At 41.5% G+C, this 26,265-nt stretch overlaps 1 protein-coding gene across 4 annotated transcripts in view; it reads left to right on the top strand.

The window, feature by feature from the left end:
- The window catches only part of tll1 (tolloid-like 1), a 61,628-nt gene that overhangs the window by 13,491 nt on the left and 21,872 nt on the right, over positions 1 to 26,265 (top strand). For all 4 annotated transcript variants that reach the window (XM_026171435.1, XM_026171434.1, XM_026171436.1 and 1 more), the window contains exons 3-15: positions 11,698 to 11,820; positions 11,992 to 12,072; positions 14,125 to 14,298; positions 14,394 to 14,511; positions 17,192 to 17,370; positions 17,943 to 18,048; positions 19,218 to 19,342; positions 22,591 to 22,706; positions 22,957 to 23,059; positions 23,732 to 23,848; positions 24,091 to 24,236; positions 24,648 to 24,843; positions 24,951 to 25,076. In XM_026171435.1, coding sequence (XP_026027220.1) covers positions 11,698 to 11,820; positions 11,992 to 12,072; positions 14,125 to 14,298; positions 14,394 to 14,511; positions 17,192 to 17,370; positions 17,943 to 18,048; positions 19,218 to 19,342; positions 22,591 to 22,706; positions 22,957 to 23,059; positions 23,732 to 23,848; positions 24,091 to 24,236; positions 24,648 to 24,843; positions 24,951 to 25,076 — 1,710 coding nt within the window. The remainder of the gene's footprint in view (positions 1 to 11,697; positions 11,821 to 11,991; positions 12,073 to 14,124; positions 14,299 to 14,393; positions 14,512 to 17,191; positions 17,371 to 17,942; positions 18,049 to 19,217; positions 19,343 to 22,590; positions 22,707 to 22,956; positions 23,060 to 23,731; positions 23,849 to 24,090; positions 24,237 to 24,647; positions 24,844 to 24,950; positions 25,077 to 26,265) is intronic.

Here is a 26,265-nt window from a genome sequence, read left to right on the forward strand (position 1 = left end):
TTTTTTACACTTAAAAGATCATGTTAGCTTCCAGGCTCATTGATATTTCCCCTCACTTTGCCACTGGTTTGCTCGACTAGATGTTTCAGTTAAAGTCAGTTAAACAAGCCAATATGATTGGCTTCCATTTGAGTATTTATGCACAATCGCTTTAGTCTTGTGCATAAATTGATCACACAGGCTGCTTGCTCATCCGGGACTTCCTTTAAAACAGAATCATTTATAGCAGAGTTGAGTTTAAATCGAGGCTGAGCCTAAAGAAGTAAAAGAATTTGAAGCCAGACAGTGAAGTAATGCTTCAAAATATCAGGAGCACCAATGGGTAAATCAAAGTGTGATAATCCAGTCCTGACCAATGCAAAGGAATGATCTTCAGCTGCTCCCTTATTTCCCAAGAGGTTACCACTACGGATGGATCCACATATTTGATTTGGCACAAATTTTACGCTGGCTGCCCTTCCTGATGCAACCCTCCTGTTTATCCGGCACTATAGGATTACACCAGCTTGCGACCCCTGAGGCTGGGTTCATGTCTCCTCCTGGTCTAGAACTGGGAATCTTTCATGTGTAAGGCAAATGTGGTAATCACTACACAACAGAGCATACACACAGTATATATATATATATTTTTAAAAATGCACAAAAAAGGTCTTTACAGTATAAACACAGATTTCCTTCTTAACAAAGCTGAGGTTTCAATAGTGAACAGATATTTGGGTGGAGCATCAATTTAATAAATCCACTTCATAAGCTCTCACCTCAAAAGCATGCCATATTGTAACTCTTTGAGGCCTGCATTTTTGGTACTTTGCCTCATCATGACCTTTTCTGGCACCATCAGTGTTGAACTGCAGCACCTGCTGTTGGTCGCAAAGGGTTAAAGTAGATAAAGCAGCTTGCACAATGATTAGTTTTGGAGAAAATCCTCAAACGGGGCCGAGATAATCTCTTTTTTAATATAACGGCACGTTTGCAGCCACATTTATATACAGCATAATAATATCACATGAGTGAACGGGCTCATATACATGCACGTTCACACACATGGATGCCCACATCTTAGCCCACCTACACTGTGACCTTATATTTGCTTAATGAGGAGCTTAGTGAGGTGTGTGTGTGTGCAGTCATTGTGTATGTGTGTTTGTGTTAGATACACCCCAGTGAGTACAGCATGAGTGCAGAATGCAGTAGTGCATAACTGTATACTGTACTGTAGTGCAGTCAAAATGTACAGAAAAACACCTGCTACATTTATCACAAATAACATTTAAGCAAACAAATTTGTTTTAAAAAAATCAGTTAATCTAGCTGCATTTTCACCATCTTAGTTTGACAATGTCTTATGTGACAGATTAAATATCTTGAGAACTAAGTAGTTTACTTTCTTCCCTTGAAAGCTGCTGGCGTCTCCTTTAAACGAGGGCTGTGATGTGATCAAAACCCTTTTTAAAAGCTTTAATGAAGCCTCGAGTCTCTTTGTCTTTTTGGAAACTTTGCACAATAAATCCATACCGACAGATGCGGTAATGAAGGTGTTCTCTGGTCACATATGCAATTTTCAATGCCTGAAATGCCGCTGTTGTTGTTAGCGTAGCTCTTAGCAATCCCATAATGCCTTGTTTGGTTGGAACATGGCCATCAGTGGCTGTGTTACAAACCTGCCAAGTAATTAAAAGGACTAACTGGACATCTGAGTTGCAACTCATTGCATGGAATAACAGCAGATTGACCTCATTCTCTATAGACCTGCACTTTCAGGGTAGTGAAAGCATAATGAATAAATCAGCATAGATGCAATGAATAATATGTACAATCTCCTTTACAGATATCTATAACATTGTAAGCTGTGTGCTCAGGGTGTGTTGAGCATTCATAGATATACATACCTATCATTCAGGCTATTTTTTAACTAAAACCTGGTTGTTCTGAAAACAGATGGTACGTTACAAAGCTGAAGCCAGACAAACATTACTACACAGGAAATAATCACTTCGATCGAACTGCTTTGAATTCTTGTTTAACTTCAGCAGTTATAGTTATGGGCTCGTTCTCCACCTCTTTGCACTCGCATTTTGAGCGTAGTTTGTTTTGCAAAAAAGAGACAAATCATACATCAATCAACATTAAATATGCATTTCACTGATAGCATTAGGATTAGTATTATCATTCCAGTTTGAATGCTGTTATCACAAACTCTACTGGGAAAGATAATGCATTGAAACATATCTGTGGCAGCACTCAAATGAACATGGCAACGACTGCTTCACTGAGTGTTTAAGAGAAACCCAAGCAAAAACAAAAATCTTTTTCATCTAGTGATCACAAAAAAATCATAAACAACCATAAAAGTTCAGGCAGGGAAATATAATACATGACTAAAATAGGGCAGCCATTATTTTTTATTTAAATCCTAATTGAATTGCATTGTGTTATCATTGTATTAAAAGCTTATGTTTGATTGCTCTTTTGCATCAGTGTGTGCGTGCTTTGTTCAGATGACAATGAGTGACGCTCGCATCTGTTGGACATTCGCTGTCAGGCTGCAGAATTACTTGCAGAAAGCTGACTTCAGCTGTGTCTGCTTGAGAACTTGATCAATAAGACACAAAGCAGTCTCGCTGCTAGCTGGCAACATGGTGGGCTGGTGGGGTGAATACGTGTGAGTAGTGATGCCTCTACCTCTCAGACTGTGTTTGGTGCATTACTGTTGTGTGTGTGTGTGTCCCTGTGTGCTACTGTGTGTGTTTGCTGCAGTGCCCCTGCTGAAGGGCGAACAGTAAGGCCCTGGTCAGCATGATGTAGACCTCCTGGGACGTCCTGGGGTTTTTGGATCAATACCTTTCCTCCTGCATCTCCCTGCATCACTGTTCTCATCCCTCCTCACCCCGTGGCTTGACTTTGGGCTATTTATGGTATCTCTATGGATTAACAAGACCCTAACGATCAATGGGCCAAACTTACTATCACTGTACTCCCCCTCCACTTCTCACTTTGTATCTCTGCTTGTGTCAGCTCCTTTTCTCTGGAAAACTTTTAGTCCTTATATTTTTCCCTTGTTGTCCTGAAATGTTCAGAGCCAAGAGAAGTGTAATCTCAGGACACTGTCACATTCACGCTGCCCCACAAATAGGAGCAAAAATGAAGGGAAAGTCTTTTTCCAATGCACATGCAAGGTGATACAGACTGTGTTTGTACGAAGATTGTCACATTGTCCTTTTGCTGTTGAAGTAGCAGATTTAAGTCGATTGTTTGTTCAGTTTTTTTGTTTTTTCACTCTTCTGTGGCTCACTATGAACGCAGAGAACATGCTAGAGGAAAACTTTGTCACCCACAGCAATTTAGCGTCAGAAATAACAATTCTAATAGGACTATCCAGACCACATCTTTAAAAACGTGCTGGTGTAATTGTGCTGTTTTTGCGACTTTATGTGTCAAAGTCGCACCCAGATCAGCCTTTTCACATAGTATTAAACCTCTTTTTATATATGTTTTTAAATGGTTTTCCTTTCAACCAGGGATTAATCCAATCCAGACTCTCGTTATAAAATGCCCAGGGAAAAAATATATTTAAAGGGATAGCAGATTCTGTTTTGCATTCGCTCTTGCATAAATAACAGAGCTGCAAATACTCGAAAAATGACAGCGAGAAGTTTGATTAGTACCATTCATGACAAATGAAGAATGGATTTTCCTAAACAAATCTCTTTCCAAGCTGAACTGTGCACAAGCTGTGTGACGTACTACCCTCATTAAAATACCAAAAACTGGTTGGTCATCTCTGTGGAGCTCAGCACGAACCCAGTAGCAACCACCACCTGTAGCTCAAAGTTAGAGTCAGACTTAGTGAATCATGAAAGATTAATTAAAGAAAGACTGAAAATAATTAATTTTTCAGACTTTCAGAAGTCTGATGCTTTTTGTTGCTGTAGACTACTTTGGACTATTGTGCGAACAAAGCCAGCTGCTGGTCATTTGCGGTGATCGTTGCTCTCTCTCGATTGTACAATGTGCATTTGGTAAATTATGTAATAAAAGCAGGGATTACCATGATGTTTAATAAATGCATATCTTCGCACATCTACTTCTTTTACTGTTTCAAGCTACCTCCACAGTTTATACTAAGGCAGCCTGATCAAATGCTGGCTCTTTCTGGTTTTAAAGGTGATTTTTTACATAATATATAAAAATAAACACATTGCTTCACATCCAGCTCTAATTTAGATTGCTATCCTTCCAATCTAAGCAAAATATAAAACACCACTGAGCCAAACACACTCCCAGACTGCATCTGATGTTGTTATTCATAAATCTATGGACGCCGTGGTTTGCTCTTCTCTGTAACAATAGTGCCGAGTTGAGCACAATGGCACCCTGACCCCCTTTCCTTTAGCGGCAATCCCGATTAGCTAAATGACAATCTTCTCCCGTGCCATTGTTAGTGTATTAGTGTCTTGAATCCCTGTGGAGGCCAATAACTCAGCTCAGCTAATCACTCAGAGATGACTATCGTTCAGTTGTCCATTGTTACAAGCTAGCGGGGTAATTGTGTTTACGTGTGTGTCTGTGTGTATGTGTGTGTGTTGGACTGAGGTGATGAAGAGACTGAGGAGGGAAGGTCTATTACAGTACGTGCAGTGCAGCTGTTTTTGCCACCGTGTAGCTTCTCAAAGGTATCAAGGTATCACTGCAGCTCGCCTGTAGACCTGACATTTGAAAAATCGAAGCAGCGTGCTCCCTGACAGTGATGTTGGACCAAAAGTTCTGTTTAAGTTTTTGATTTGTCCTTTTCATGTACAAACATAGATAAATGATGATTTTTTTAAGCATGCACATTTTTATCTGTTTTCAGGGTCACCCTGAAATGATTACACTTCATGTTTTCTCATTAATATATCAAAAAATGAAGCAAAAACAGCTTTTTGGACTGCTTTTTAATGTCAGCATCATCAACATCAACATACAACATCAGCATCATCAACATCAACACCGGCGCTATAAGATGGCGCCGGTGAGGTCGGCTGCCGTCACGACTGCTCCGACCACTTTTTCTTTGTCTTTGTTTTTTAAGTTAGTTTTCAGCGTTTCTAAATCGGCAAAATCATCACCATTGGGTACATTAGGTATGACAGTGACACTCTTGTTTCTATTGGTATACAATGTACTCACAATTCGAAGTTTTTAACTCCGGATCCGAGCTGGCCGAGTGAGATCTCGAGGGAGAACAAAGGGAAGCGGCGGCGGCCTAGAGGGAAGCGAGCCGGCGTCAGGAACAGGCTGAGAGCTCGTGCACACCGCACACCTCTGCCTAGCATCCTGCTCGCCAACGTCCAGTCACTGGAGAACAAGCTTGACGACCTCAGGGCCAGGATAAAGTTCCAGAGAGACATTCGGGACTGCAATCTCCTCTGCTTCACCGAGACATGGCTGAACCCAGCGGTGCCGGACCACGCCATCCAGCCGGCCGAGTTCTTCTCGGTTCACCGCATGGACAGGACACGGGACTCGGGGAAGTCAAGGGGAGGCGGCGTGTGTTTAATGGTGAACAACAACTGGTGCAACAGTGCGAACGTTGTTCCTCTCACACGCTCCTGCACACCAAATCTGGAACTACTGTCCATCATGTGTCGTCCTTTTTATCTACCTCGGGAATTTACATCGGTCATTGTAAGTGCCGTTTATATTCCACCACAAGCGGACACGGTCACCGCCTTATGCGAGCTGCATGAGGCACTCACACAGCACCAGACACAACACCGGGACGCTGCGCTTATTGTGACGGGGGACTTTAATAGCGCCAACCTCAAACGCGCAGCGCCGAACTTTTATCAACACATCACCTGCCCCACCAGGGGTGAAAGGACACTGGACCACTGCTACACTACGGTCAAGGACGGCTACAAGGCACAATCCCGCCCCCCGTTTGGCAAATCTGATCACGCCGCCATCTTCCTCATGCCAAAATACAAACAAAGGCTGAAACAGGAAGTTCCGGTTCAGAGGAAGGTCGCGCGCTGGACGGATCAATCGGTGGCCGCGTTACAGGACGCACTCGATGACGCAGACTGGGGCATGTTCAGAAACAGCTCCGACGATGACGTCAACGTGTTTACGGAAGCGGTTGTGGGATTCATCGGGAAACTAGCGGATGATACCGTGGAGACAAAGACTATCACAACGTTTCCCAACCAGAAGCCGTGGGTGGATAAAACCATCCGCGACGCTCTGAGATCCCGCACCGCTGCCTACAACACGGGACTCATGACGGGGGACATGGACCCGTACAAAGCCGCGTCATATAACGTGCGGAGGGCGGTGAAAGAGGCGAAGCAGCGCTACGGGAGGAAACTAGAGTCACAACTCCAACAGAGTGACTCTAGGAGCCTGTGGCGGGGACTAAGGACAATAACGGACTATAAAGCACCAACAACCGGTATGACGAACGCGGCCGTGACTCTGGCAGACGAGCTGAACACTTTCTATGCTCGCTTCGAGGCTGCAGCTAAGGTCTCCAACAATGCTAGTGTTAGCGGCGCTAACGGCTGCAGACAGGAAGATACTGCCAGCACCGGAAACGTGCTCGTCATCTCCGAGCATGAAGTAAGGAGAGCCTTCAAGAGAGTGAACACCAGGAAAGCAGCAGGACCAGACGGCATCCCAGGTCGTATCCTAAGAGACTGCGCATACCAGCTAGCTCCTGTGTTCACTGAGATATTCAACATCTCTTTATCTCAGTCGGTGATCCCCACATGCTTCAAAGAGTCCATCATTGTTCCTGTCCCGAAGAAACCCCACCCTGCTTCTCTCAATGACTATCGCCCTGTAGCCCTCACCTCAGTAGTGATGAAGTGCTTTGAACGCCTGGTCAGAGACTTCATCATTTCTTCACTACCAGACACACTGGACCCACTACAGTTCGCTTACCGTCCAAATCGTTCCACAGACGATGCCATCTCTCATCTCCTCCACACATCACTCACTCACTTGGACACTAGAAGGGGGAATTATGTTAAAATGCTCTTCATAGACTACAGCTCTGCATTTAACACCATAATTCCCTCCACACTCACCACCAAGCTGGAGCATCTGGGACTCAGCTCATCTATGTGTCAGTGGATCTCCAACTTCCTAACTGGCAGACCACAGGCAGTAAGGATGGGCGGACATGTCTCAGCCTCCACCACTCTCAGCACTGGAGCCCCCCAGGGGTGTGTTCTGAGCCCCCTGCTGTACTCTTTGTACACATATGACTGTGTGGCCACTACCAGCTCCACCACCATCATCAAGTTTGCTGACGACACCGTCGTGGTGGGCCTGATCTCTGATAACAACGAGACGGCCTACCTGAAGGAGATTAGGAATCTGGAGAACTGGTGCCAGAGGAACAACCTCCTTCTAAACGTCAGTAAGACAAAGGAGCTGATAGTGGACTTCAGCACTAAGCAGGAGAGGAACTACCAGACCCCCGTCATCAACGAGTGCCCAGTGGAGAGAGTGGACAGCTTCAAATACCTCGGAGTTCACATCACGCAGGACCTGTCATGGTCCTGTCACATCAACACCGTGGTGAAAAAGGCCCGACAGCGTCTCTACCACCTCAGACGCTTGAGAGACTTCCAACTGCCCTCCAAGGTGCTCAGGAACTTTTACTCGTGCACCATAGAGAGCATCCTGGCGGGAAACATCTTAACCTGGTTCGGGAACAGCACCATGCAGGACAGACGAGCTCTACAGAGGGTTGTGCGGTCAGCTGAGCGCACCATCCGCTCCGAGCTCCCTGACCTGCACTCAATCTACAGCAGGCGGTGCTGGACCAAGGCCAGGAAGATCGTGAAGGACCTCAGCCATCCCAACAACAGACTGTTCTCTCTGTTGAGGTCAGGAAAGCGATTCCCCTCCCTGAAGACCAACACAGACAGACTGAGGAGGAGCTTCTTCCCGCAGGCGATACGGTCTCTCAATCACACCACCACACAGTACTGACCCACACATATAGTTCTTACACACACACTGGACTTTCTGGACATTGTTTTTGCACAACACTGGTCACTATATTCTTCATTTCCGGTTAATACTTGTACAGCTGCTGTTATTATGTATATATTTATTTATATTTAGATTTCTTCATACATTCTTATATAGTTCTATATTGTGTATTGTGTATTTTGTTGTACAGTTATTTTATTTTCAACTTTAATTTATATATTTATCTTTATCTTATTCTTCCCAGTTAAATTTACCCTTCATTCTAATTTGTGTTGTACAGTTATTTCATTTTTAACCTTAATTTATATTTTATTCCTTCCTAGTTAAATTTACCCTTTTTAATTTTTCATATTTATTTCCTATCTTATTCATAGCCTTTTCCTTTTTTGTTTTCTTTAGGTCACGAGCAGTTGTCCAAGCATTTCACTACATATCGTACTGTGTATGACTGTGTACGTGACAAATAAAATTTGAATTTGAATTTGAATTTTGAATTTGAACATCAATCTGTTCTTCTCAGCAGGATGGTTGAAAGGAGAATGGATGGGGAGTGAAGGTGCACAGCCACATTCAGGTCCTTTTTTCAGAAATCCTGCATTTTATTCGTGGAGCTTTTAGAGATTTAGGAGTTTTTCTTGTGTTTTCTTGGCTAATATGTTGTGGTTGTCTTTTGTTGAAATGTAAACACCAAAATGAAGCGCTTGAAACTTGAAGTTCCTAAGGAAGCAAAGACTGGAGCCGCTCCTTTTTTGCATTTAGAGGAACCCACTGAAGTGGTCTGAGCATCCGATCGGATGTTTCCACTTTCATTAAAAGTAACTGGTAGAAGATCACGAGGTAGCCCCAGAACAGGCTTGATAGATTATATCTCATTTGTCCAGGAAAAAGAGAGGATGTCAGTGGTGCAAGGGCAGGAGTAGAGAGAGTAAACAGCAGAGCAGTGAGTGTCCTGATTTCAGGCCACTGTAACAGCCACTGTTACCAGTGTTGAGGTTACTTAATTACTCCCTAGAGAAAGTAATTCATTACACTACTTGTTACATTACTTATACATTACTTCATAAGACAACCTGAAATGCATATAAACCATAGCCCCACATGCTAACACACCAATCTCTCAATGAGGACACACACTTTTTTTTTTACAGTGTTTAAATTTGAACATGAAGCGAAGTTTGAAACCAGAGCAAAGAGACTTCAAAGTAATTGCCACAGTGATTATACTGTAGAAACATGTACAGGTGTAAAGGAGGCTTTAAGCCTGACTGCCCTTCATTGTCTTTGTTACCTGTTCAAATTCAGACTCTGGCTGCTTGGCTGGGGTCAGCATGCACTCAACTTTAAGGCCATTCTTGATTCTTGACTAGTTTGTGTTAACGTGCTGTCTGTGCAGCTGCTTGTGGAGAGCTGATGTTATATTTGCAAGAAAAAGACACCTTTCATATGATTTTCTTTCCATTTGCCCGGCATGCAACTGAAGAACCTTTGTAATGAAAGTGATTATGTAATTGTAACTGTAATGTGATTACTGAATTTAGTGCAGCAATGTGTTACATTATTGTGTTACTGAAAAATGTAATGTGACACGATTAGACACGATTAACATGTTTACACCCAACACTGAAGATAGCTGTGTGTGTGTGTGTGTGTGTGTGTGTGTGTGTGTGTGTGTGTGTCTGTGTGTCTGTGTGTCTGTGTAGCAATACACAGCTGCTTTGATCTCTGAGTTTATATCAGATACAGATTTCTGTATATTAGAGCAGAGGATCTGGCAATTGATTGTATAGCTGTGCAGGAAGTTAGACAGTTGATTGCCAGAAGGTTAAATTAAGTCATCACCTCAAAAGTAATAGATGTCACTGAGTAATTTCCTGGTATGTGTGACATCTACCTTAGCAGCTGCCCAGACTGTAACAAAAGGATATTTGTATTTCCCTAATCCGAGAAACCACGACCACTGAACTGGAGGTTGTAATAGGTCAAATACTTTGAACATGAATCAGACTTCAGAACAAATAAATCCCTGCTGTAACAACCTTGAAATGTAAGTTCTTTCTGTTCCCATGTGTTAAATAAAAGTAGAACGAAACAAACATTTCCATTTCCACTCTCACAAACTGTTGTACATGTGGTGTTTGAAACACAATATTCCGTTTAACTTGTGATTAACTTTTATTTTTCATTATCCATTGTTTTTTTAGGGGTTTTTTATGCAGCCATACATGATAAATGCCACTACTTTGAGTAGTGGCATTTATCATATATGGCTGCACATTACAAAGACATTATATATTATATAACATGTACAAATTAAGGTTCAAGAATTTATAAACTACAGTGCTTCTGGAAAAACACCTCATACATATGAACCAGTCTCTGAGAAAATTATCTCACTGCTCACCACATTTATTACCTGCAGAAACATTTTTTCTTGTGAGTTTATGGGCTCAGTTACAAGTTTAGCATCTTTTTTAAATACAAAAGGAATTCATAAATCATGATCGTGATTGCAATAGTCTCACGTTGACCTGGTTGCGCAGGTGGCTGCTTGTACTTCATCTTGGTTAAATGGTAAATGGCCTGCATTTGTATAGCACTTTTATAGTCCATAGGACCCCAAAGCGCTTCACACTACATTCAGTCATTCACACACACATTCACTCACTGGCGATAGCAAGCTACATTGTAGCCACAGCTGCCCTGGGGTGCACTGACAGGGGCAAGGCTGCTGCACACAGGCGCCACCGGGCCCTCTGACCACCACCAGTAGGCAAACACGGGGTTAGTATCTTGCCCAAGGATATTTGGCATGCAGCCAGGATACAGCCTGGGATCGAACCACCGACCTTCAGATTAGTGGCTGACCTGCTCTGCCACCTGAGCTACAGCCACCCTAAGTTGCTACTGTCTATGTGTGCAGTGTCCCTCAGCCTCTCACTTGCGACGTGGTCACCGTCTCTCAAGTTGAGCCATCAAAACTGAAGTTCACAAACTTCAGAAACATTGTTTTGTTCTTAGTTAGATTGCTGTGCTGTTAAATTAGCCGGTACAACATCACACTCTTTGGCTCCTGTTGGTCTCAAACTGAAAAACACATTTGTTACACTTCAGCACATTGTGATTCTGGTCATGGTTTAGCTTTGGGTCTTTGTGTTTGAACTTTACAAGCATGCACTAAGATGGTCAACAGAAATGCAAGCATTTTCACTTTTTGATTAGATGATTAGATGAAACTTTATTAATCCCTCGGGTGGGTTCCTCCGGGAAATTCAGTTTCCAGTAGCAAAGCACCAAAAGAAGTTGCATTTTACAGATACATTAAGGGGAATGAGAGTAAGGATATAAGCATAAATACACCACATATACACATATACACATATATAGATACAGAATATACAATATGGATAAATAGGATTGCTCATTTGAGTGAGTATATTGCACAGTGATTATTGCACAGTCAAATATAAGAAAGAGACAAAAAACAAAAAACAAATATTGCAAATATTGCAAATATTGCAAATATTGCACCGTGTAGAAAAGCCCCTACAACTCAGTTGTTCCCGCCCTCCCTTGTCCCCCTGTTTCTCCTCCCTCTCCCCTCCAGTGAGGAGTTAAACAGTCTGATGGCGTGTGGGACAAAGGAGTTTTTAAGGAGTTTTTATAACAGTATTAGGATTTGATAATAACTGGAAAATGTTCTCTTACTTCCAGCTGTATTTTGGGGTGACATCGCATTAGATGAGGAAGACCTGCGCATGTTCCAGATTGACAGGACGATAGACCTGACACAACACACACACATGCACACACACTCTCGACAGGGGCACACGTCTGGTAAGTGGACTCACTCTAACTGTGACTGTCTTGTGTTTTCTTTGAAACTCTGTCATTACCCATCAGTTGCAGAGTAGAGTAGCTTGAAAAGGAAGGAAGTAAACAGGAGGTCACCTGAGGACAACAGGATCTGTCATTGTCTAATTTTTCTTTTCTTTCTTTGTTTGCCAGGTGGAATCGAGGAACATGAAACTCTGAAGAAGAGAGGGTCTTTATACCTTCTGCTAGAAAGAATACGTAGGTTTGGTTTTGGTAAGCAAACTAAAATTCATCCCATGCTGTTTTTCAAACTTCATGAAACCTGCTGAGTCTGCATGGTGGAGCTTAGGGACTTTATTTAACTTACTTTGTTAGTCATTAATGTTTATGGAACTGAATGACCTAGACAGCCTATTGGTTTTCTTTGCAAGCAAAATTTCTTTTCCCCTTGCAACTGCAACCAAGAAAAAAACAATAAAGACACAGTAAAGCATTTAAGATACATAAATTAGGCTACAGTCCCAGTGAGATAAACTTTTTTTCTTTCAATTCAATAGGAATCGTGGTGATATGCTGTGTCATGTGAAAGAATTTCCACAGGACATTATACAGTCCTGCAAACAACTAAGCACACCCCATGATTCCTTAGCTAGGAGAACCACCGTTAGCAGCAATAATTTGGAGTAATCATTATCTGTATGACTTTATCAGTCCTTCGCATTGTTGGGGAGGAATTTTGGCCCACTCTTCATAACAACGTCTCTTTCACTTCTTTGAGGTTCGTGGGCATTTTGCTTATGCAAGCTCTCTTAAGGTCCCGCCATAGCATTTCAATCGGGTTGAGGTCTGGACTTTGACAGTATCATTACAACGCCTTGATTCTTTTCTTTTTCAGTCATTCTTTTGTAGATTTCATGTGGTGCATGAGATCATTATCCTATTGCATGACCTAATTTGGGTCGAGCTTTAGCTGTCAAACAGATGACCTCACATTTGACTCTAGAATACTTTTGTATACTGGAGTTCGTGGTCTACTAAGTGACTGCAAGGTGTCCAGGCTGTGTGGCTGCAAAACAAGCCCAAATCATCACTGCTCCATCACAGTGGTGACAGCTGCTGTGAGGTGTTTTTTGGTGATATGCTGTATTTGGTTTTCTCCAAATGTGGTGCTGTGCATTATGGGTAACCATCTTCATTTTAATTTCATCTGTGCAAAAGACATTGTTCTATAAGTTTTGGGATTTCTCCTGGAGAGCCTTCTAAACAAGCCATACTTGTTCTCTTTCTAAGTGTAACTGTCATGAACTTTAACGTTTAACACTTTGGGGCCTGTAGAGTCTCAGATGTAGCTCTTGGGTTTTTTGCAGTCCAAGCATTGTGGGGTCATCCAGGTTGTGGCACTTCGTTAGTACACAGCTGAATGCTCCAGACTGCCGAAAGTTCTGGTTTTATGGAGGTGCTCACACTTTCTCATGATCAGTTACTTGAGTGCATTTAATTAGCAGCACCTGGCTGCTATTTCAACCCTTAATTCCAATAGAAGCAGTAAGGCTGTACTACGTTTTTCACCCTCTGCTTCTGCAGTTTAGTTTTGCTTTGTGACACAGTGAAATATGTCATGTTTCACAGATTGCTGTGAAAGCTCTCTTTTTCACATGACTGTAACTACACCATAAACTTTTATGAGGGCCCACTCATGAAAACCAAAGTCATACCACAAATCAGTGACAAGCTGATTTTTCTAGAAGAAGCACCAAATAATCACATCGTAGAAAGTAACAACCATGGTAGCTTGTTAGAAAAGTGCCTTTTCCTTCCAAGAATCCTCAGACAACTTGCTCATCTTTCTGGGATGATTTTAAATTGAAATTTCATCAAACCCTAAAAGCCTGTTTTGCTGTTTAGGCAAATGAAGTACTTCACAATGAGGAAATAGAGACACCAGAAGCAGATCTAGAGACTGAATCCATTACAAGTTTACTTGTTTTCAGTTCTTCCAAGTGTTGATAGACCTGACAAAGCTGCAACACAACCTCTGGTCTACACACTGATATCTGGCACCACTGAAAGTTTGCTATACTTTTATTTTTAGAACTTGACTCAATGTAAATGTAAAAAGCTGCATTGCATTAGCATAACTACATTATGTCTGTTTGAGTTTTATTACTGTGGGCCTTTAAAACAAACTGTGAAAGGTCAAATATAACAAGAAGCATCATTATCCAATACTGTGGAAGCACATTTATGACCTCATATTTATAACATTTATTAGGTTTGAACACAACACTTAATTAACTGTGACTTTTCCTCTCACCATTCTGTTAGATTATCTCCCCAAAAATGACAGCAAGGGAGCTGCCAGTCCAAAGAGCCAAAGTGGGAAAGCTGGGAAGAATGGAAAGTTTGTGAAAACTCGTATTCCTCGAGCAGCCACTTCCCGAGCTGAGAGGATATGGCCTGGAGGAGTCATTCCCTACGTCATAGGAGGAAACTTCACTGGTAAGCAACTCCGCTGGATGGCTGCCCGATCAGCAGTAAATCACACACTCATGAGTGATTGTGTAAAAGGAGGATGTAAAATTTGTGTGTTTCAGGCAGTCAGAGGGCCATGTTCAAGCAGGCCATGCGCCACTGGGAGAAACAAACATGCGTGACTTTCATTGAGAAGACAGATGAAGAAAGCTACATAGTCTTCACCTACAGACCCTGCGGGTTGGTTTGGAAATGTGTGTCTGTTTGTGATTGTGTGTGTACCTAGAGTTCACAAGTGACCTTGTCACACAGAGAGACGATGTGGTCACTCAACAATAGCTCTACTTTCCTTCCTGTCCTGCTCCTGTTTCCCCATCCCACCAATCACGGCGCTTGGCTTAAGTGTTTGTATGTTCGTGCAGTTTTTTTGTTCATATTCTGGAGAAGGGCATTGTTCTGTCGAGTGGCAGCACGGTGGGTCAGAGTGTGTTTGTACAGTGGTGACACTTCAGCTGACTGGATGGGAGGTTGTAGGGTGCCTGAGATCAGGGCATTTATCGCTCTGAGACAGTGTTGTGCACATGGTTGAAAGAGTAGGATATCCAGCTCCAACTGTGACTTTACAGAGTTGGTGTAAAAATGACCTAGAAACAATTCTTATTTAACAAGTATTAATAATGTCAAAATGCAGAATTCTCACTCGTTCCAGCTTTTGCTTATATGACAAAGTGTTTTATAGATGCAAAATTGGAGCTTTTGACTTGGAGTAACAAAAATTTTAATTCATGTTTTTGAAACAAGGATTTTCACAATATATAGATTTTTTTTTATCCAATGTTCTGCTAGCACCACAAAAGTTTACATTAAGAGACTGTGTAGTTATTACAGTATGTGTACATCGATTATTATTAGCGGTTATTGTGGTTAACAGAACAGACACATTCAAAAGTTAATATTCAAGACCAAATATCCAGTACCTGCTGGTTTCACCGCATCCTTGTCAGTGTTATTATAGTTCCATTTTCTTTTTTCTTTTATCCGTTTCTAACTGTTAAATGGGAGTTTTTCCTTCCCACTGTCACCAAGTATTATTAATAGGGAGTCATCTGATTGTTTGGGTTTTCTCTCCATTAGTGCAGGGTCTTTACCAATATAAAGTACCTTGCAGTGACTGTTGTTGTGATTTGGTGCTGTATAAATACAATTTAATGTATTTTTATGTCTTTGTTCAGTTAGAGTTAAAAATATTTACATATTTGGGGCCTTTTTAGTTTTTATTGCAATACGAAAGAAACCAGTGCCTTTGCATTAGCCTTGGGTTACCTGCCCAACCCAGTGAGGTAAATCAACACCCACGTTTAATATAGTTTATAGCGGCTTTTATTATTAAAATTGAACCAAGTTTTACAATCACAGCCTAGCTGGGTCACAGACACGACATCCCAAAAAATTTGACCAAATTTAAAAAGAAGATCATAACATTTTCTAAGACTTGCTTCTGACTGCTGAGTCATTTGAACTTTTAACACTTATTTGATCAATTATTTTGATGCATTGAGAAATGTAACCTTACCTCAACATTCAAGCTGTAGATGTGTAGAGTCAAATTTGATTTAAAAAAATAAATAAATAAATTTGGAATTCAGTTTAGGATTCTTTTAGTGTCTCTTGCAATATTTTTTTGTAGTTTTAATTTGGTTTCTCTTTTGGTTTGAGTTAGTTATAATACCCTTGTTGACTGTGGCAAAGTCACATCTTGAAACACTTTTTTTTATGGCTGGAGAATTAAATACAATCACATGCTTGCTTGCAGACTCTCTGTACCTTTGGAAATTTTCTCGCAAACATGTTAACAGACTGTGGTATCAAACCTCGTAGACTAAAATGTGCCCATGGCATCATGAATCAAAAGCACTGAAGCACATTTAAAGGAAAAGTTAACGGGAGACAATAAACGTCTCCAATTTTAGAGCAATTGTAATTTATATGTGAAGTTTTTGGACAGTGTTTTTGTGTAAAGAAGGAATTTAACTTGTGGTTTTCTTTTTCTGAAATTGTGAAAGACATCTTTATAATTTTCCAATAAAGAAATTGCATTTTTGATATCTCCAGCCGTGCAGCCACAAGCATCAAAAATACTTCAAACCATAATATTTGTTGCCTGATGAAGCTCAAAAAGTTATACATGGATGAGTCCAAATGAGGTTGCTTTTAAATGTAAAAACCAGCAGGTGAGGAAAATATCTATGTGTTAACTGGTGATGTCACTTGCTCGTGTTCTGTGATTGGTTGGCTGCATTAGGCACTTTAAGCTGACGTCTAAGTACCCTGCAGGTTGGATGTGCAGTGTGGATGTGTGTAAATCAGACAAACAAGGAAACATAAAATAAAAATGCACACATAACCACAGTACATGTACATCTGTTGTGTGTTTGTATGAATTTACTGACGGTTTCCCTCCACCCCTCCACCCCCCCACCCAAAAAAGCAGAGAGTGAGACTGTATCTACTCCAGTGACTCCTGATCCTTACCGTGCAATCAGCTCACTGGATAACTTTAATCAGATTTGTTAGCCTGGCACGAATGTCTCTGCTACCCAGCAAAAGAGAAGGAAAGCGTGTGTGTGTGTGTGTCTATGTGCATGTGTGCGTTCTGAACAGCGATATGTGAATTCTCACAGCGTTGGGTTATGAAACCGCAGCATTATCAGAGTGTTTTATGTACCTAAATCCTGCCGCTTTTCCTCTTGTGGATGTAGTGGAGGCCAGGAAATCCTGAAAAGATGTGTGTGCGCTTGTGTGTGTGTGTGTGTGCGTTTATTGTTACTTGAACATAACACTGCAGATTCTTATTTCCACTGCCAACTGTGTAGTAAATTACCTATCTCTCTGCTATCAACTTCCTACTAATCCTCATTAGGTGTTGTTCCTATGTGGGTCGTCGTGGAAACGGGCCCCAGGCCATCTCCATAGGAAAGAACTGTGACAAGTTTGGCATTGTGGTGCATGAACTGGGCCACGTCATTGGCTTCTGGCACGAACACACGCGGCCCGACCGTGACGATCACGTGACCATCATCCGGGATAACATCCAACCAGGTGAGACCTATTATTAGACACCTGTGGTCTCTGCTGGGATCACTCAGGTTGTTTCTAGACGCAGACAAACAGCAACGCTTCTAGACCGAGTGTGTGCGTTTCCAAATTCACACTCAGTCTAGAAGCTGAGTGAGTGTGAATGAGCCTTTTAATGACTGTGAAGTCACCTGGACCGCTCTCACCACAGTCTGTCACTTCTGCTCAAACACACCTCTCTGCACCACAGTGTAATCTGACAGGTGTGAAATCATATCACACAGCAGTATCTCAGACCTGACCCACGGCTTTATTTAGAAGCAAATCAGAGCTTTCACCAGTTTTGCTCTGCTGGACTTTAAGTATTTGAATAAAAGCCCCAAGATACCCTTTCTGTTCACATTTAGTCATTTTATTTTTTTTTATAGATGTGTTGCGCAGGCTGTTTGCTTTTGCACTTATGAAAGCAAACTAAGTAGTTACAGTCTGACTGTTGATCAAACTAAAACCTCCTCATGCTGCTACATCTGCATGTGTGCAAATATTTGTGCGTATGTGTGTGTTTGTACGGCGTGCGTGGAATTTCTGGTTCCCAGGCCAGGAATATAACTTCCTCAAGATGGAGCCAGGGGAGGTGAACTCTCTTGGGGAGCCATATGATTTTGATAGCATCATGCACTACGCCAGGAACACCTTCTCACGGTAAGCAGTGGTTTGAATTTCAAAGATTATGATATGCCAAGATTGATTTAGTTATTAACAGTAAAGTCTGGGCTTTTTCTGTGTTGTGCTGTTGTTGTTATGTTTGGTTTTATTATATTAGCTCCAGTCTGTCTTTCCGTGCACAAACATCAGCTATGCATAAATTAAACACCTCACTTGTTGTGTTACTCACATAGTAACACAACAAGAAACACTGTGAACCAGCGTTGGTATAATTGCCAATTAACAATTTTTAGGTGTCCTACCCACATGTCAAAAGCTTCTTTCTCACATGATCGCTACATAACCTCAGGAGAATCAGGTTGGGACCCTGTCCAAAGTTGATCTTTTTCACATGCAGTACACAGCAGGAAGTAGTTCCCACTACCATAAATGCTCCTTTTGATTCAGGAGATGCTGCTGCTGGAGGCAGCAGGACACAGAGCTCTAGCTTTAAAACAACCTGATTGCACAATTCTTACATCTGTTCAGCTGGGCATCATACATTGCTTACACTAGGTAGCTGGCAGGCTAAAGCTCGTTTAATGTCCAGTCTGATTGCTGCGCAAGTTTATAATGTCAAATGAAGCTCAGAGGGGCGTCTAGAAAAGCGCATGAGTAAAAATGGCAAACTTTATTGTAACGCAAACTATTTTCACCTGTCATTACCATGTCATGTATTTCATACTGTTTGTTTTTGCTTTGCAACTTTTATGATTTTATGATTTACTTTGCATTTGAAGCATATTTGTGCCCTACTGAGCTGTGCTTGTGTTGACTTTGACAACTATAGCACATTTACTTCATCTGAAATCAGATGTGTTTACATGATGCAGTGAAGCTGATGGAAGCCTTTCAGAATTAAGAAATCTTTTCCAATTTTTTTATACATCTGCACCATTTAAAATGGTGAAAAAAGTTTGGATTTGGCAGCAGAAAGTGTCATGGGTTTACTTTACATTTTTTCCGACTGAGGATGCTTTTTAATCTGCGCCATACCCGCTTATATAAGCCCTCCCATTCCCCAGTCAGTTCCAATGCACATGTTAGAGAAAACACAAAACTGCAATGGTTGGGTGAAAATTGTTTGCTTGTCCATACTGTTAGATTGTTGTTTAATTTTACTGATGTGTTGCAATGACATGTTGTCTCTTTTCTCTTCGCTGAAGCGGGATGTTCCTCGACACCATCCTTCCATCCAGAGATGAAAATGGGGTCCGGCCTGCAATTGGTCAGCGGACCAGGCTCAGTAAAGGAGACATTGCACAGGCAAGAAAGCTGTATAGATGTCCAGGTACAGATGCTTTTACTTTCAGTCTGCAGTGTGTCTGTGCATGTTTGTGTGCGTCAGTGAATGTGAGTGCTGTCGTCATAGCGCGTACCTAAAAAAATTACTTCTGTTTATCTGCTTACGTCTTTGGCGTAAGACCGGCCCGGCCCTCCATTCTCCAGGGTCTGGACATGAAATTGAGTAACATGTTTTGTTTTTTCATGTGATGCTTCCCTCCATTTTTTCAGTGTCTTTTTCTCACACACACACATTTCAAGTGCACGCCCGTGCTTGTCTGGCATTCCTCTGGTCCCCGGTGAGTCGTTCTAATGTGATCTGGATCTGTTCTCACAATGAAGTGCAGCGATGTCACAAAGGTTTATAATTGCAAATGATGCCATTACTTTTGACCACATATGAAAACACACAGACGCACAAACACAGTTCCATCCCCAAGTCTATGAGGCATCATCAGTTCAGCCAGCTAACGTCAAAATCGTCACCCGGGCCTGGATGTGAGGTCTGACGAGTATGCATGCCAAACTGTTGGCATGGTGTTGGTCATTTTGATTACGTGTACTGTTCTCACAAATTGACAGCAGCAAAATCAATGCGTATCTCTAAAGCAAAAGAGTCAGCATTACAGACAGAAGAGCTGCTCTGGTTTCATTGTAGAAACACAGTAAAATTTACTGATCCTTTAATGATCCTATTTCTGCACTTGCACCTGGATATCTATAAACTGTTAAGTGCAGTGTGTTATTGTGCGATTTGCAACAGCACACCAAAGTCCAGCCATGTATGCAGGCAAACTTCAGCTATAGGAGGTATGTGATGAAGGTACTGTGGAGTAGTTGGCTGAATAACTGAACACTGAACGCAATAAGCTCTGTGCTTCATGATCTACGGCGTGTGGGACACAATAAATAACATATTTAAATAAAACCACAGTTTTATTTTATTAATGTATGTATTCTGTTACTATATTACTGCTGACATATGCAGTACTGTGGAAAAGTTGTGATTTGCTCTTCATTTCTTTGCATTTTGCTTTCAAGGAGCCAGTTTAAGGAGAAATTAGAAAATTAAATATTTTTTTATTTAAAAAATAATTTAAAATTATTTTTAATTTCTTTCAAAGATTTATTTTATTGGACATTAGCTGCTTTTTAACAACTCATTTTTAGTCCAGTCTGTGTACCTGACCATTTTCAGAGGAATTGTGTTGGTTAATTCACTTAAAACTGATCTATTAATCATTTAAGCATAAAAATGTGCCTTTGCAAATGTCCCATGTCTTTATTTCAATCTATGAAGAAACGCCAATGATAACACAGTTTGAGTTCAGATTGTGTTTTAAGGCATAAAATAGTATTTTTGCACTAATAACGTGCTAATTAAAAACATAAGCTGAAAACTTGCTCTGCAGTGTGTCCCTAAATAATTTGAGGAAACTGAATAAGTAGAGGACAGAAAAAGAAAATGAAAAAAAAGTATCTGAAACTCATGGATTCACTAAATAGTAATATAAACAATCCAGCGAAGAGCTGACACGGGACCTGCAGCTGGACTTTTAGTTGATCCATCTACCCAGTCTCACCAGAAATGCTCTCAGCTGAAGGATGGCTGTCAGGAAGCCATTCTTAAGGAAGGAAAATGGAGAGAAAAGGCTGATGTTTGCCAAATTACACAAGAACTGGAATGAAAGTCAGTGGTAACAGTTCTTATGGATTGATGAATTCAAATGTGTTTCATCCCCAAGTCTATGACGTGTCAGATAATTCAGCCAACTAATGTGAAATTTGTCACTCGGGCCTACTTAAGACGTGTGAGATCTGACATGTGTGTATGCCAGCAGTTTACACAGAACCACAATGGATGGCGGTGGTCATTTGATGTAAGTGTGTTCTCACAAATTTAAAGGATCAGTGCACACACTACACAAGATTCAGAGCCATACCTACATGTAAATGTAGTCTCATTTACTGTTACACCTGAACACACACATATATTACAGTTTAAAAGACATCAAACTAACTTAATATAACTCTAAAGATCAACATAGGAGGCAAAGTTGATCTGAAAGCAAAATCCACAACAGAACACTTTCAGTCATGGATCGGCCTCCCTAGAGCCGGGAGCTCAACATTACTGAAGCAGTATCATTCTGACAGAGAACAGAACAAAAGGCAGCCAACATCCAAAGCTTTGAATGTCCTGCAAGAATGCTGGAGAACTATTCCTGAAGACTACCTAAAGAAATTACTAGAAAGCTGCCTAAGAGGGTTCAGGCTGTGTTGAAGAAAAAACTGGTCACACCAAATACTGACATTCAACCTCATTAAAACAGTACACACCTATTTCCTATTTTCCTAGCAAAATATCAAGAAATGATGGGTGGCTCAGTACTATATGCATACATACCATTAATAATTTTGATTGTCTATAGTGAGCAAGTCTGTGTTAGTGGGTCTCAGCTGCAAACAGATACAACTTCAGCCTTATAAGGTCATATTTGAGTGATACCATATTCACTGACAGATGAACAGAGCCCCAGGGCATTGTGGGGGGAAAACAGCATGCATCATGGGATTGGAGGGGCACATTTGGCTAACCTCCTTTTGAAAGAGAGTGACAGCACTGAACTCAAGATGACGGATAAAGAGAGAAAAGCAGCGGGTTTGTTTTTTCCATTCAGCCCTGTTGTTCTTTTCCTATGTGATGAATTAAAAGTTTGCCACTTCTATTCACTTACAGTCAGTGACTTTACTACTGAGGAATGTTTAATTCTGCTAAATGGTGAAAGGGCTTCATGACTGAGGTTGGACCTCACATGAACACGGATGCACACAGGGACAAAAAAATGTAGCCTCCTACATGCAAAACTGAAAGAAGCCAAAAGCAACACGGAACGCGAGTTTGTTTCTACGTCAGAAATAATGTCTAACAGTTTCCATATGGATGCATCAGATAATATACACATAAATGGCTCACAAACAGAGCATGTCTGATGCTATTGTTTTGAATAAATAGCCTGAAATATATTTACTTAAAATGGCAGTTAAAACATTTTGTGACGGTTGAGAGTAATAATAAATATGAGAGCCATGTGTTCTTTAGTAATGTACCGATTGTAAACCATCAGTACAAAGCTGAAAGGACTGCACACGATGGCAGGGTTTGCCACAAAAATGTAACTCCATTTGTGTGTGTGTGTGTGTGCGTGTGTGTGTGTGTGTGTGTGTGTGTGTGTGTGTGTGTGTGTATTGCAGCATGTGGGGAGACGCTCCAAGAGTCAACAGGCAACTTCTCATCTCCTGGTTACCCCAATGGATACCCTTCATACACACACTGTGTCTGGAGAATATCTGTCACACCCGGAGAAAAGGTGCGCACATACACACATGCATGCGCACACACTCAGTAGCACCCTACAGTGTAGTGAATGTGCATGCAAAGCCAATAAAAAATAAGCAACCTCTGCCAGAGTGACTGGATATTGATTAAGTCTTAACACTGCAGGTAGGCCACTCTTCCTGTCCTCTCACTCTCCTTATCTTCAATGAACAGATCTGTACTAAACTTACTAAACACGTTTTTGCTGTTGTTGTTGTTTTTCCATATTTTTGCTCTGCCAGATTGTTCTGAACTTCACCACCATGGATCTGTACAAAAGCAGTCTGTGCTGGTATGACTACATTGAAGTTCGAGATGGATACTGGAGGAAAGCTCCGCTGCTTGGTAAGAGGCAGGAAGCAGGCTGACTGCCTTAAAATTAATTACTCTATTACTCCCTGACTAAGTTAATGAGTAACTTCACTCCTATTTTTAGCTTGTGGCAGCTCACTTTTCCTCCACTCCACTTGGCTTTTAAAACTCCGAGATTAAGAAGCAGGAGCAATTTTCTAAAATAGATAACAGGCTTTTTAAACTCCTCTTGACTCATTTAATTGCTCTTAAGGCTGTGTTAGGATTGACAACTGCGCTAATTGTATACATCAACACAATCTGCACTAACACACATAATGGTGTTATGTGAAATCCATGCGAGGAAATACAGGTGAAAGTTGATGAGATAACAAGATGCTTCACAGCTGTTTAAACTCCTCTGAGGCAAAAGTATTGCAGCAGCAATATAGTTTTCTCTTCTTGTCTTCATGCTTCCACAGTATGCTGTTGTATTACAACACACATACGTGTAGACACACTATAGTGCACTCTACTTACACAGTGTGAATGCCTGTACATTCTAAGTGGCAGATGACTTTATTTTTTTCTGCCAGCTGCAGCGATCGCACTGAAATGAACGAGGAGGCTGTAACAGTGTCATGTTGTCAGCTGTGAGTTGCATTGCCCCAGCAGTCACTGAATGACACGACTTAAAGGGTTTGCTTTTGCGTGTGTGTTTCACAGGCAGGTTTTGCGGAGATAAAGTTCCCGACGTCTTGATTTCAACTGATAGCAGGATGTGGATTGAGTTCCGCAGCAGCAGCAACTGGGTAGGAAAAGGCTTCGCTGCCATTTACGAAGGTAAACGCCTTCATTCAAACAAACTAACAAATAAAAGCATTCGTACACTCGAATCCAGAGACCTTTAATAATTACTGTGAATAATAATTCCAGCCTGTGAATTTGATGACCTTATGTGCTCTGTGAGTTATCTCGGGGCTTTCATTATTCATAGTGTACACAGACTGTGTTTCAGGTGTCTTTAGTCAGTGCAGCTGATGCACACCCAACCTTTCTCTCTCCTCTCGTCTTCCCCGGTGCAGCGATCTGTGGAGGGGAAATCACCAAGGACTCGGGGCAGATTCAGTCTCCCAATTATCCTGATGACTACAGACCCTCCAAAGAGTGTGTGTGGAGGATCGCTGTATCTGAGGGATACAACGTTGGGCTCAGCTTCCAGGCCTTCGAGGTGACTCACTCCTTTTGTGTGTGTGTGTGCCTTTCTGTGCATGCATTTATGTGTATCCCGTGCTTGTGCTTAGGAATGTCTGGGTCAAATTTCACGCTTGTAGAGCTGCTAAGAAGTTAATAAATGTAGTGGTGCATGCATGTGTGTGTCTGTGTGAGTGTGCAGGGACACACAGCAGGCGGCGGAGGATTAGTTTTGTAGTTTGAATGCTGTTGAAATGTCAGGTTGCTAAACGACTCAATCTGACTCCACATGGGTAAGGTCAAAGGTCGTGTTTTCAGTTTAGCTTAGATTAAGAGGGAAAAATGAACTACGATGCAGGGAGACGATTAAGCATGAGCCGTGATTCGATGTAAAAAGGACGATGTTTCGTGTATCTCACTGTTTTTGTTGTGCATACCTCTGGTGCAGATCGAGAGGCACGACAGCTGCGCTTACGATTACCTGGAAGTTCGGGATGGCCCGCTCGAAACAAGCCCTCTGATTGGGCGATTCTGTGGCTACGACAAACCCGAGGACGTGCGCTCTACCTCACACACGCTGTGGATGAAGTTTGTCTCAGATGGGACTGTAAACAAGGCCGGCTTTGCTGCTAACTTTTTCAAAGGTGTGTGTGTGTGTGTGTGACTATGAGAAAAAGAGAAGCTGTGCGTCAGTTGATTGTGTTTTCACAAAGCATTTGTTATGCACTCTGACGTGTATGTGTGTTTTCAGAGGATGATGAGTGTGCCAAGCCAGACAATGGTGGATGTGAACAGAGGTGTGTAAACACTCTCGGCAGCTTCAAGTGTGCCTGTGACCCAGGTTATGAACTAGCCCCTGACAAGAAGAGCTGTGAAGGTAACAGTTAGTATGTGTGCCTGGCACGCTGCATTCCTGCTTCTATGTGCATTCCTCTGTATTGTGTTTCTGTAGGATGTGAATGTTACTTGGCAAAATAAACTAAAAAACATCCGAATGGTCGTCGTCAACAGGAAAAAAACATCTTTCTGATTCATGGCCACATGCTTTGCCCTGTAATCCCTCAAGATTACTCTGTAATGAGCAACATATTGAAACAAATAACCAAACCACTTCTGAGAGTGAAGGAAATTAAAGCTATTCTAGTGAAATTAACTTAAATTGATGCCTTTCAGTATTTCTTCAGAGAAGTAGCCACATTTTTGTACACATCTGGTGATCAAAAGACAGTCCGGAGAGACTTAGATGAGGCAGGTGTTTTGTGAGTATCCTATAAAGTCACACATGTTGTTACACAACATGCACAGATAAAGATGCCCGCTAATTAGTGCTAACATATAAATTAAATTAAAATACTACTAGATTACACTCAGTGAAATAAACTGGACTTCTTGGTCAGGCTGTTAGCACAGTGATTCACACAACAAGGAATATTATTTATCTGACAATTCCCTCGAGAGTATTCCGACAGACAAACACAGCTAAGAGGCATTTCAGAGTTTTAAATTAAAAACAGTGAAGCCTCAAACAGACCCCGCCCCTAATAACACAAAAAGCAGTGAGTTAAAATAAAGCACAGTTTTGAAGAAAAATAGCTTTAGAGACTGAAGCTGTTATTTGTATCAGGGCGTAAACCTGGATATTTCTGTGGTAAAGGTTTTGGGGGACCGACCAGAATTTGTGGAACTGCAGGTGTTTGTAGTGCAGTGACTCTCCGGGGCACAGACATGCAGCTGACGTTTACGCCTCTTTAGCTTAGGTTTTGGACTACAGGTGCTTGAAAGTAGCTGTCATAAAAGAGAGACAATAATAAAACATTTTTATATTTAAGGTACCTAGATTACTCATTGCTTATTTATACAGTGATTAGCATGCATGGAAACGATCCCCCTTAAAAATTGCTACTCGATTGCCATAGAGAAGCAAAGTGAATTTGATCAGTTTTTTCTCTAGTCTGTGTTAACCAGCAAAGATGAAAAGGTAATAAAACATCCTTTTAATTTTTGGAGCATTTCAAAAATGTGGAAGGTTAAACTGTTCGAGTAAAATCAAATGGTAACATATCTGT

Source organism: Astatotilapia calliptera, chromosome 6, assembly GCF_900246225.1.
Source record: "Astatotilapia calliptera chromosome 6, fAstCal1.2, whole genome shotgun sequence".
Taxonomy (NCBI): Eukaryota; Metazoa; Chordata; class Actinopteri; order Cichliformes; family Cichlidae; genus Astatotilapia; species Astatotilapia calliptera.